This window comes from Rattus norvegicus, chromosome 4 (genome assembly GCF_021556685.1).
Source record: "Rattus norvegicus strain SHRSP/BbbUtx chromosome 4, alternate assembly SHRSP_T2T, whole genome shotgun sequence".
NCBI classification, from domain to species: domain Eukaryota; kingdom Metazoa; phylum Chordata; class Mammalia; order Rodentia; family Muridae; genus Rattus; species Rattus norvegicus.
The window spans coordinates 117,410,691-117,422,887 of NC_141537.1; the positions used below are offsets into that span (position 1 = coordinate 117,410,691).

A 12,197-nucleotide genomic window follows, 5' to 3' on the forward strand; every position below is an offset into this window, starting at 1 on the left:
TGTGTAAAGTAGACAAGGGTGTCACAGCAAGAGAGGAACACAGTGGAGAGGAGATGGGGGAGGCTGGGATGGCTGTGGTGGCCTGGGCGTGTGATGGCCTGGTGGCAGGAGGGAGGGGAGCTGAGCCAGGCAGCTCAAACGAAACAGAGGACCTGCCAATCCCGAAGTGCCCTGGATTAGCTCACTCAAGGAGAGAGGGATTCAGACTTCAGAGAAAGTGTATAAAGAGGTGAAGGACTATGTCAGGGACTGGGTGACCAAGAGCCACTGTTTCCATGGTATTTAGTCAGACATATGAGAATCTCAACTAGAGAGAGCCTCATAGCAACACGGAAGCAATTGCTTGGTTATCCTGAAGCAAACAGCCTCCTCTCTCAAGACAGGCTCCTCTATACCAGGATGGCCCTCAAACTCACTGTGGACCTGAGGATAACCTTGAACTGGTGAGTCTCCTGCCTCCACCTCCTGTGTGTGGGATCACAGCTATACACAAACATACCCAGCCCTGCAGTTCTGCAGATTAGCCTCACGGCCACCCATGCCAGGTAAACGCTTTACCCAATGAACCACACCTCCAGCCTTCCTACGTATTTTTAATATTTTGTTCTTTTATCTTATAATTTAAATCTCCAGGACTGAAGAGATGGCTCAGCAGCTAAGAACACCTACTACTCTATCAGAAGACCAGGGTTTGGAGGTCAGCAGCCATATCTGGTTGTTCGTAAACATGTGACTCCAACTCTAGGCTACAGGACACACTCTTCTGGGCCCTGCGAATGGACACACACACACACACACACACACACACACACACACACACCAAGAAGCAGTAAGTCTTTACATTTATTTGCAGTAGGCTCAAGAAAACAACATATTGACATATTTTGAGAGTACCACATGGTGTTCTAATACAGGTATAAATTGTATCATAGTTAGGTTGGGCATGTCTGCCTCCTCAAATACTGGTCATATTTGAATGTAGCTCTTATACGGTCAGCCTAGGCTTCTTAGAAGGATCAGGAAAGTCTAAACAAAATGTTTGGGGTACTGATCTGCCTCACCTGGGAAGCGAGGACTTCTACATCCTCTCCAGGTCCTCATCCATTTAACCCAAGCTCCTCCAAGGGCTCCAGGAGCCGAGAATTGCCAGCAAAGACAGAAGGACCCCAGCGTATGTTTGGGACAATTTTGGGGCAAGAAAACCATTTGGTGCAGAGCAATCTTGGAGCATCAGGGGGAGAGACATCTGGGCAAGCTGTATCACTGCTGTCCCAGCAATGCTGAGTTCAGGTCAGGCCTGTCATGTGATCATTCGGATGTAGGGCATCTTGCAGATGAAAGAATATACATTGTCACAGGGAGAATCATTCCAGCACTTGAGGGCAGACACCCTGATGTTGGCACAGTGTTCATTGTTCCTAACATTGTTGGGTTCACCTGGGATCCAGAACCTATCACGTGAGGAAAGAAAGAAAGACACTCTGTGCACCTGGCAGGATGCTTGTACAGGATGAAGGAAGCCTTGAATCCTATCCACAGCACCAAACAGACTGGGCCATGGTGGCACACACCTTTATCTAAGCACTCAGGTAGAGGCAGGGTTATCAGCGGTTCAAGGTCAACCTAGGCTACAAAGCAACTTTCCAAGCCAGCCCGAGCCAGCATGAGATGCTGTCTTTAAAATTGGTTATTTTAGAGGCCAGCAAGATGGCATGGTGGATATCTGCAAGTAAAGCTGATAACCCGAGTCCGATCCCCAGAATCCACACGGTAGGAAAGAACAGACCTGGACAAGTCGCCCTCTGACCTTTACACACATGTGACACACCCATCATGTACACACACAATAAGATAAATTTTAAAAACTTATGATGAGTTATGTTGACCCCGGTTTCCGTCCTGGGTGAGAACATTGCAAGGTTTAGCTCCCAAACCTAAGAAGATCTAAGTAATCTTTCAACTCTAAGCCCCCTGCTGTGCCCCTGGCCTGCATCTCTCAAGGCTCTCATGAGTCCATACTGCATAGGCCTAGACTTGGGTCAGATCCTCACCCCAGCCTGGCTTGCTGCCAAGCCCCATAAGACACAGAGGTCCCTAACTGGCCCCAGGTACAGAATGAGCAGAAACAGTTAGCTCCACTCCAGTGTGCTAGGGTAAGGACAAAGCAGAGCCCTGTGTTCATGGGAACCGTGGAGCAAGCCAGGCTGGGAAGGAGGGCGGAGCAGACTCACTCACCTCCTACTTTGCTCCTTGTTGAATGATGTCTGGTCCACCCAGTACCAGTCCCCTTCACTTCCTGCCTTGGTAAGTCCAATCCAGTGTGGAATTCCATCTGCTACCTTGTAGAGAAACTCCTGTGGGGAGCACAGAGTAAGTGAGCAGAGGCCCAGCCTCCACTGCACCTCTGGGTATCACTGGGCATTCTTCACTTAGGGACAGTGGCGGCCCTGAATCTAACAATGCCCCATGAGCGTCGCAGATTCACGGGTGCGGCGTCTTCTCTCAGTGCCCTTCCTGGACCCAGAGCCCACTCCCAATTCCTCGTTGCTTAGTTTATCAACTAACAGACTTGGAACTTGTGCTTTCCAGTGAGGGGCTGGAGGACATAGGAGACTCCGTCTGCCAGGCACAGCAGCAGATGGCTGCGATCCCTGCAATGTAGAGTCTGAGGCCAAGGGACCGAAGGTTCTAGGCCATCCTTAATTATATAATGAGACATTTTGTCAAAAAAAAAAAAAAAAAAAGGCAGAAGAGTCAGCTGAGCTGCCGACAGGGACATCAAGGGAATTGACTGAATGGCAATACCTAAATTACATGAACCCTTAATTGTGCCGGACACTTGACAACCTCCATTATCCTCCCGGCACTATTTCATCAATTCACTTAAAGTGAGGCCTGGGAAAATTCCCTAAGGCTCCGGGACAAGTTTGACGGCAGACTGTGACACAGCTAGAACAGACCTGGGCCTTCACCTGCTTTACCCCCCTGTCTCTTGGCTCACTTAGCCTGGTCTACAGTCTGCACCGCCAGGAAGGAGGCTTACTAGGTCCTGGAGTATCTGGTTCACAAGAATTTCTATTTTCTGGCATGTGGGACGAGCGCCCCCTCCTGGCCCTCTTTGAAGCTATTAGCGATTATGTGCCTGGGCCCCCCGGGCGTGTGAGCAGAAATTCTACTTTAGTTGAGGGCAGGAGCTTTAGCGGCCGATGCTCTCTGTGCCCCTTGCTTCAGCAACTTCGGATGTGTGCTGTTGACATTAAGCCTCCTTTGGCTTAGGTCCTTGATACCCATGTCAAGCAGACCCCTGCTATCCTTTGCAAGACGAGTCATATACATGAGAAATAAACTCTGGGGGTGGGAGGGTGGGGAGATAATAAAATGACCAAGTGGGTAAGGCTACTTGCTGCATGAGAATGAGGATCTGCCTTCCAATCCCAGCTACATCGAACCCCAGCAGAGACAGAAGATCACTGGAACTTGCTGGCCCGTTAGGCAGTACTTGGGGAATGCAGGAATGCAACACAGTGATAGAACAGGACATTTGATGTCCTCCTGTGGTCTCCACATAGGCATTGGAACTCCATACACTCATTCACGTACCCCCGCACCATACATATTAGGTCATGCACAGTTGAGGAATTTTTGTTAGTGCCCAGCCTTAAGGACCCCTTCACAGAGCCAGGCGATTGGATGATTGCACTCACGTGTTCTGATTCTGAGGACACTGAGGTCAGATGAGCTTTCCTAGAAATACAGTACTGCTCCGCACTATACCAGGTCTTTGGGGTGCGGGAAAAGTAGTAGAAGTTCCCCATGAAGTACTTCCAGCCTCGAGACATCATCTCCAGAATGTCACCTGGAAAACAGGGGCTGAGGTAACTGCGGTGCTCTGGGTTCTGCTTTGTCCTGATGGGATGGGGTGTTTGATGAGATCCTGGGGACAGAAGTGAGCGAGTCCTGGCTCTAGGGACCTTGAGTTTCTAGTGTCAAGGATTGGGGCCCTTCCATTGGGATCCTAAAAGTCTGAGACTTGTGAATTGAGCCTCTGAGACTAGACAGGGACAGTGGCAGGGAAGGGAGATATGACAGGAACACAGGGACCATCAGCCCAGGCCCTGGCTTACAGTAATGAGCATCACGGGAACCAGCACAGTAGAGGCCAGGTGTAGCATATGTCAATTGGTAAAATGTCTCTATGTGAGCTCAGTGAGAAGCTGCCCACTCTGTCTGGAGACAGGCTGGCCCCTGCCTCTGTGACAAGGAGGGAAGAGTACAGAACAGTCCAGCCACAGAGAGAAAGCTCAACCTGGAACTCCAGCTGACTGCCTCATCTTCCCCAGTCAGTTTCGGCTGGATGTTTGTAAGCCCCCGATTTGATGGTGTCACCTTCAGCTTCTGCTTGCTCTTTTACTTGGAAGCCTTACCCTGAGGGACCCTCTGCTCCTCAGGGACTCTCTCAGAAAATCCCTCAGAGGGCCTCAGTGGGCCCTCCCCAGTCGATTTCTGCTAGAGGTTTTAATGCCCAATTTGACATTTTGCTATATCAATCTATCACCTGCGACTCTCTCTATCAATCATTTATTCACCCATCATTTGTTGTCCATTCTTCTATTTTTGGTTCACTATATATTTACTAAACTCTCACTCAAAACCAAATATGTGGCTATTTTCCAGATGATACCGAATTCCATGTCAGACTAGACGTCCAATGCCTCTATGTTCTGCACCTTAGTGTAAAGACCCACACTACTGTTCAAGACAGGGAGAGGCTTGTGGCCTCTGGTCAGCCTGCTGGACGATCTGTTTACTTACTCTGTTCTTTGAGCAGCTTGTTGACATTCTCCAAGCTGTTCTGCAGTCCCTGGACCTTTGTGTTCAAGGCGCTGGCTTTATCCAGATCTTTTTGCAGCTCTGGGATTTTGGCATTGAGGTTGTCGACCTCTCCCCAGTTCATTGTTAATACCTGGAGCTGATTGCTGACTATCTTCATGCTGGCTTCCAAAGACAGGATCTTAGAACGCACCCTGCCGAGGCTGGTGTTCACTATCCGCATCTGGACCTCAGCGTCATCCACACGACCTCTTTCTCTCTTAAGATCGGAACCCAGGGTGCTGATGTTGTCCACACGACCTCTCAACATTTGGGCATCACTCTTCACATCCAATATTTTGCCCATCAACCTAGGATCTGGATTTGAGACAGTCAGAGAGTCAGCTGAGGGGTTCCTAAGCCATGAGGTGGAGTGTTGTCCAAAGGAAGGAGAAGCTGAAGGATCAAGCTTCATAAAGGACCAAGGCCATCTACTCCCCATCTACGCATTAATATACAGCAAGTGTGCATCAGGCGCTACCAAGCATCATGGCTGGCACAGGCAGGGAGGAGACCAAGAGTCCTCATGAAGAAGCAGAGGGAGAGCCCAGCCCTGAAATTCCTCAGTGTGGTCTGGGTGAACTTGGTAAAGGAGTTCCCTTAGTCACCCCCTCAAAACTCGATCTCTAGGTTCCCTCTCAGCCTATGAGTTAGTCCCCAGCCATCTCCTGTCAAAGACCCCACCACCAGCTAGGGAAGACACCCCTCCCTTGTCTGCCCACAGTCTGCTTTATGGCCATGAGTGGGAGCATGTACATGCAGACTCCAAAGCATATGGGAGGGGCACGAAACTCTTTCTGCACTTTCTTGGCCCTATCTTTCTTACTCCACTAAGTTCATAGACACAGGAAGCAAAGCTAACCAATAACTGTCGAAGGAGTCCTGTGGGACGGAAGATGGCTCCGCAGGAAGAACTCTTATCCTGGCAGAATACCTGGGTTTACTTCCCAACCTATGTGGCAGCTCCTAACTGACTATAACTTCAGCTCTAGGGAAGTCCGGTGCACTCTTTACACTTAGGGCACCAGTCCACGTGGCGCACAAACAGGCAAGCAAAACATTCACATACATATACAAAACATATATAAAACATACATATATAAAACATACATATACAAAACATATATAAAACATACATATATAAAACATACATATACAAAAGAAAAGAATATTTTTTAAAAGAGTCCTACGAGAAAGGAAGTGCTAGAAGTCAGGAACAGTAGGGCCGGGTGGCCCTCACCTTTACTCCCAGCACTCAGGAGGCAGAGTGAGATCAGTGAGTTCCAGGCAGGCCTGATCTACTCAGTTTCAAGCCAGACAGGACTGCACAGTAAGGCCGTGTCTCAAACAAAAAGAGAGAGGTGGGAGATAAGAGAAGAGACAAGACTAGTGGTCTAGGATAAGATCAAGGTCAGTGAAGGGTGAGGCTGAGAATCTGAGACCAGGCATGTAGGCCATAAAAAACGAAGACATTTCTCCCTATGCTCTCTAGAGACTTGGCAGAAGGGAAGGTATGACCACAGCAGAGGCTAAGAAACTTCTAGAAGAGTAATAAGAAGCCTCCAAGTGTGGACCTATTCTTTGCCTAGACAAGGGAGTATGGAGAGTGGGAGGTTTGCTGGCTTGGCTCAGTGCAGAACCGGTACCTAGTAAGTACCTAGCAATATGGGGAGTCATCAAGCTCCCTATTGGGAGCTAGTCACAAAGCTTTAAATCCCACAGTCTGGGAGCTGTGGGTGACTGGAAGCTAAGAGAGTCAAAGGCAGAGATTAGTGATTTTTTTCCTGAAGACCAAAGAGTACCCTGAGAACAGACATTTTCTAATGCCAGTTATAAGGTTTCCCCCCTAGGGTAGCAGGCCAGCTTCCAGAAACATCAGGAAAGTTCCTGAAATGTCATAGACCTGAGACACCAAGGACTGTAGCAAAAAGGTTTGGATCCCCAGGGTCCAGTGACTTACAGAAAACAGCCTGAAGCACAATAGAGGTGACCAGCACCAACGCCAGACAGATGAAGGCCGCACAGATACAGTGAGGTTTCCTTAGAACTGGAGTCAGGTCCTGCTTGGGAGGAGGCTCTGGAAGGGACAGAGAGGTCTGTTAAGGATCCGTGAAGAGCAGTGGTGGGCATAAGCACCAGGTGGGCATGGAACAGTAGCTGGCACTTGCCTCGAGGCCAGAGAGAGATGTTCTGTTTGTCCACCGTGAAGTGAGCATCAGGAACCTCTGTCTCCTTCATCTCCACCTCTGGCATAGGAACATCTCAATGGCTGTCTCCCCAAGGACCTTTTTATCCAGAAAGAAACAGGAAATGAGTCAAGAAGCAGTTCCCTGTTCTTGGCTTGGACGATTTGCCTGACAGAGGCCACAGCTTCATCCTTTCCACAAATATCTGGACTTTGAGGAGGGAAGCCATCTGACTTCTTTCCTGGTACACAGACATTTTAATCATCTTTTTTTTGTGGGTGCAGTGAACTTTATTGATGGTATTCAAGAGAGTAGAGAGGGCTCCCTAGGCCCCTCCTGTTATTATGGGGTCTGGGATGGAATTGTGAGGGAGATGCTCAGTGTTGGGGACTGAGTTGGGATGGGGACTCCTCAGCAACTGAGGGCCTCTCTCTTGCTCTCAGTGTCCTTGCTGGGCAGGGAGTGGGTGGTCCAGGGTTTTTACTCCTTGGAGGCCATGTAGGCCATGATGTCCATCACCCTGTGGCTGTAGCCATATTCATTGTCATACCAGGAAATGAACTTTACAAAGTTGTCATTGAGAGAAATGTCAGCCCCAACATCAAAAGTGGAAGAGTGGGAGTTGCTGTTGAAGTCACAGGAGACAACCTGGTCCTCAGTGTAACCCAGGATGCCCTTTAGTGGGCCCTTGGATGCCTGCTTCACCACCTTCTTCATGTCATCATACTGGGCAGGTTTCTCCAGGAAGCATATCAGATCCACAATGGATACATTGGGGGTAGGAACACAGAAAGCCAAGTCAGTGAACTTCCCGTTCAGCTCTGGGATGACCTTGCCCACAGCCTTGGCAGCATCAGTGGATGCAGGGATGACATTCTGGGCCGCCCCATGACCATCACGCCACAGCTTTCCAGCAGGGCCATCCACAGTCTTCTGAGTGGCAGTGATGGCATGGACTGTGGTCATGAGCCCTTCCACAATGCCAAAGTTGTCATGGACGACCTTGGCCAGGGGGGCTAAGCAGTTGGTGGTACAGGATGCATTGCTGACAATCTTGATTGAGTTGTCATATTTCTCATGGTTCACACCCGTCACAAACATGGGGGCATCGGCCCAAGGGGTGGAGATGGTGACTATTTTGGCCCCACCCTTCAAGTGAGCCCCAGCCTTCTACGTGGTGGTGAACACATCAGTAGACTCCACGACATACTCAGCACCAGCGTCACTCCATTTGGTGTTAGCGGGATCTCGCTCCTGGAAGACGGTGATGGGCTTCCCGTTGATGACAAGCTTCCCATCCTCAGCCTTGACTGTGCCGTTGAACTTGCCGTGGGTAGAGTCATACTGGAACATGTAGACCATGTAGTTGAGGTCAACAAAGGTATCACTGATGGCAATAATGTCCACTTTGCCAAATGCAGAGCACGAGGCAGCCCCAGTAAACAGGCACCAAGTTTGTTCACACTGACCTTCACCATCTTGTCTGCGGGATGAGGCTGGCACTGCACGAGAAGATGCGGCTGTCTCTGGAGCAGGGAGGAGCAGAGAGCCCATTTTAATCATCCTATCCAAAGGTTGCTCTATTCTTGTAAAGAGTCTTTCATCTATTGCCCACCCATTATCTATCCACCCACCCTACAAATTCACATTGAGTGCCTTCTAAAAGCTCAACCCAGGACCCCAGAGATGAACTTCTCAGTCTTCTCACTCAGCAGCTTGCAACCTGATAGGAAAAAGCAGTCTGAGCAAGTGAATTACAAGATGACGAACATGGCAGTGAATGGATAAGCACTGTCAAAGTCTATACAGGGAGCAGGGTGGTGGACGGGAGTGCTGATTGAGGGATGGCCACACTCAGGGGGTGGGAAATAATACTATAGGATACTAGGGAACCTGTAGATAGCTCTGGTCCTGTATACATGTGTGATATGTGACAGAGGTGGGCAAGGGTCTAAAGAACCATCTGGTGTCAGGTGATGAAAGTCCTTTTGAGGCATCTTAAGGAGTTTTACTTCCTTCTTGTGAGTCCAGGCAGAGGACTGGAGGACAGGAAAGAACATTCTGAGGGGCTAGGGAGGTGGTTCAGTCAGTAAAGTGCTTGCCACATAAGCAGGAGCTGTTAGATCTCCAGCACCCATGTAAAAGCCATGTACACCAGCTGACACCTATACTCCCAGGCTAGGGAGGCAAAGACAGGAGCATCTAAGGAGATCACTGGCTAACAAGACTGACAAAGAGGGACCCTATTTCAAAAGATAAGGTGGAAACTGATTGAGGAAGTCACTGGACATTAACTTCTGGCCTCTAAAGCATCCACATACATGTATGTACATATGTGAACATGTGTAAAAAAGAAACGTCCCTCTGGCTATGGTGAGGAACATCGACTACGATACAAGAATCTGAAAGCAGGGAGACCACTACAATAGAATGTTTTCATATGATCTCAGATGTTATAACTATAAAATATAACACAAAGACTTACATCTTTAAGTCTGAGGCTTGGACATCTCACATAAAGTAGAGTTGCTCAGCTGCAGTCGACCCAGACATTTGTCTCTTCTCCCCTCTTTACTCCTCTCTGGAATCAGAACAGAATTCCTCATGTAGAGGGTACTCAGGGTTCTGAGGAACTGACCAGGGACTCAGTGAACAAGTAAGTTTTATCCTGAGAAGTGTTTTGCTTTGAAGAAGGCTGCTATATCTAAGAACTTTGGTAGAAAGCAGACTCTAGACAAATATTCCTCAGAAGGTAGGAAAGAGAGAAGGGTGAAGAAGAAAGGAGAAAAAGAACAGGGAGGAGATGAAGGAACTGGCACAGATAATTGGATGGATGGATGATGGATGGAAGGATGGATGGTGGATGGATGGTGGATGGTGGATGGAAGGATGGATGGAAGGATGGTGGATGGATGGATGGATGGAAGGATGGAAGGATGGTGGATGGTGGATGGATGGTGGATGGATGGATGGATGGTGGATGGTGGATGGAAGGAAGGAAGGATGGATGGATGATGACTGACTGGGTGATGGATGGATAGAAGGTAAACAGCTAGGTATATGAGTAGAAGAGGATGGGATAATGAATAGAAATGTGTGAATTGATCAGTGCTTGGACAGAAGATCAATGAATGGACAGAGAAACAATGGGTGATAAGATGAATGAAAGATCAACAGGTGGATGAGTGGTGGAACAATTGAATAGGTGGATAGACGATAAATGAATGGATGTATATGAATAGAGAAGCAATGAGGATTCTGTGGATAGAAGATCAGTAGATGAATAGATAGGTGATAAATAAACGGGCTATTTGAAGGCTGATCAGAATTCTACCCAATCTATAGCCAGGAATCTGTTTTCTAGAAGTTTCCATTTCCCACCACTGAATACAGCCCCCATTTCATAGAAATGCATAAAGAGGTGTGGCTTATACCGTACATAAGAATTAATAAAAGCTCTGGCCACAGGGCTGGACAGCTGACCTAGCCTCCCTGTGTGTTGACCCTGGATAACAAATGGGTGATATCAGGATATCAGGGCAGCAGGGTAATCAGCAGGGTCAAGGAGTTGCCTACTGTTGCAGGGAACTCGGGAGCATCCTGCCTCCCTGCTCAGCATGGTTCTGTCTAGCATCCTGCTGGGAGCACAGGCGAAGATCCTTGTGTCCACAGATCTCCAGAGAAATCAGGAATGTTAGGCGCACAGGATTGTCTTTCCAAAGCACTGGGGATGATATTACACCAGAAAGCTTTTTTCCATGCTGTATTGTATTTTAAACATGTTGACAATAAACCACCTGGCTTCAGACTGCCCAACGTCTTGGTCCATGTTGATGAAGTCAGTCTGAACCTCATCTCTTCACAGCTCACTTCCCTGTCTGGACACCCCAGGGTCCTCCTCAGCATCCCTTGGAAGTGACAGCCCTCGCTACCTTTGCTAGATGACTGAGCTCATGCTGGAGCTGAGTCTCTGGGTGGGAAATGCAGATAGGATCCCACCAACCATTCACCGTCTAGCCACAGAAAGGAAGCTGGGAAGGGAAGTTGGGGCTCCAGCAGTCCTGTCTCAGGTTCTCCTGCCTCCACTCTGTCTGCAGCTGGTCTGATCTGGCTTTTGGCAGGAGCACTTTCCAAGCCAATTGCTGAACTTGAAGCAATGCTGCTCTGAACTTTCGAGAATGGTGCTGCCTCTTCTTGCTTCCATCCATCTTGGTTCCAGCCATGTTTATAAGGATGATAATAGCGTCCTGTTTCTGGACCTTCCTGGTTAATTTTAATTGTCAACTTGGTTGGATTGATATATGCCTAGGGTGTTAGTGAGGGACTCCTCTGGGTGCATGCGGGGGAGTTTCCAGAGAAAGTTAACTGAGAAGGGAAGACCCTCCCTAAATGCTAATACTACCATCCCACGACCAGGAAACAGATGTGGAGTAAGAGGAAGAAACCAGCAGACCTGGTACTCCCTTTTCTCTACTTCCTATCCACCAGGATTCGAGCAAGCATTCTTCTGCTGCCAGACAGGAACCAGTGCCTCCTCATAAGTCTGTGTAAACTGTATCCCCTGGGCCATGAGCCGTGGTAAATCCTTCTTCTTTAAGTTGCTTCTTGTCAGATATTTGGCCAGAGCAATGGGGAAAGTAGCAATCCAGTGCCCTGTGTAAGCTAAGTCACTCCAGCCCTCTGTTCCAGGCTCTACAGCAGCAACCTGGGGCCAGGGCCAGGAGGTGGAGGAGAATAGAGTACAAGATCCTGGCAGAGAGGCCCAGGTATCCTAGGGCATTGCAAAAGGGGCTGCCACCTAGTGTGTGGGGTGTCTGGTCCCTTCCTCCTCTAGTAAGAAGCTGACTTTTTTTTTCAAGAGACACGAATAAGGAAGGATATTGTGAATATACATCATAAAAGTACAATATAAAAATTGTATATGTAGAACACATTTTTAGCCACGAAGAAGTATAAAATGATGGCTACAGAGACGGCTTGGTGGTTGAGAGCACTTGTTTCTCTTCCTGAGGGCTAGGGTTTAGTTCCTAGCACCCACATTAGGTGACTCCAACCAATTGTAACTCAAGAGTCAGAAGATCAAACACCTCCTTCTGGCCTTAAAGGATACCTATGCATACACACAGAGGCATAAACCCAGTG

At 48.5% G+C, this 12,197-nt stretch overlaps 1 protein-coding gene and 1 pseudogene across 2 annotated transcripts; both read right to left on the bottom strand.

The window, feature by feature from the left end:
* Positions 1-824: 824 nt before the first annotated feature.
* On the bottom strand, positions 825-7,156 carry Cd207 (CD207 molecule). Of its 2 annotated transcripts, XR_015685792.1 has the most exons (7): positions 7,038-7,156; positions 6,830-6,946; positions 4,813-5,187; positions 3,705-3,856; positions 2,236-2,354; positions 1,176-1,451; positions 825-1,037 (listed from the first exon to the last, which is right to left on the bottom strand). XR_015685792.1 is itself a non-coding variant. In NM_001427630.1 (6 exon segments), coding segments are annotated over 6 exon segments (999 nt in total). In that variant the 5' UTR covers positions 7,123-7,133; the 3' UTR covers positions 829-1,300.
* Positions 7,157-7,535: 379 nt separating this feature from the next.
* On the bottom strand, positions 7,536-8,609 carry Gapdh-ps70 (Glyceraldehyde-3-phosphate dehydrogenase, pseudogene 70; annotated as a pseudogene).
* Positions 8,610-12,197: the final 3,588 nt, after the last annotated feature.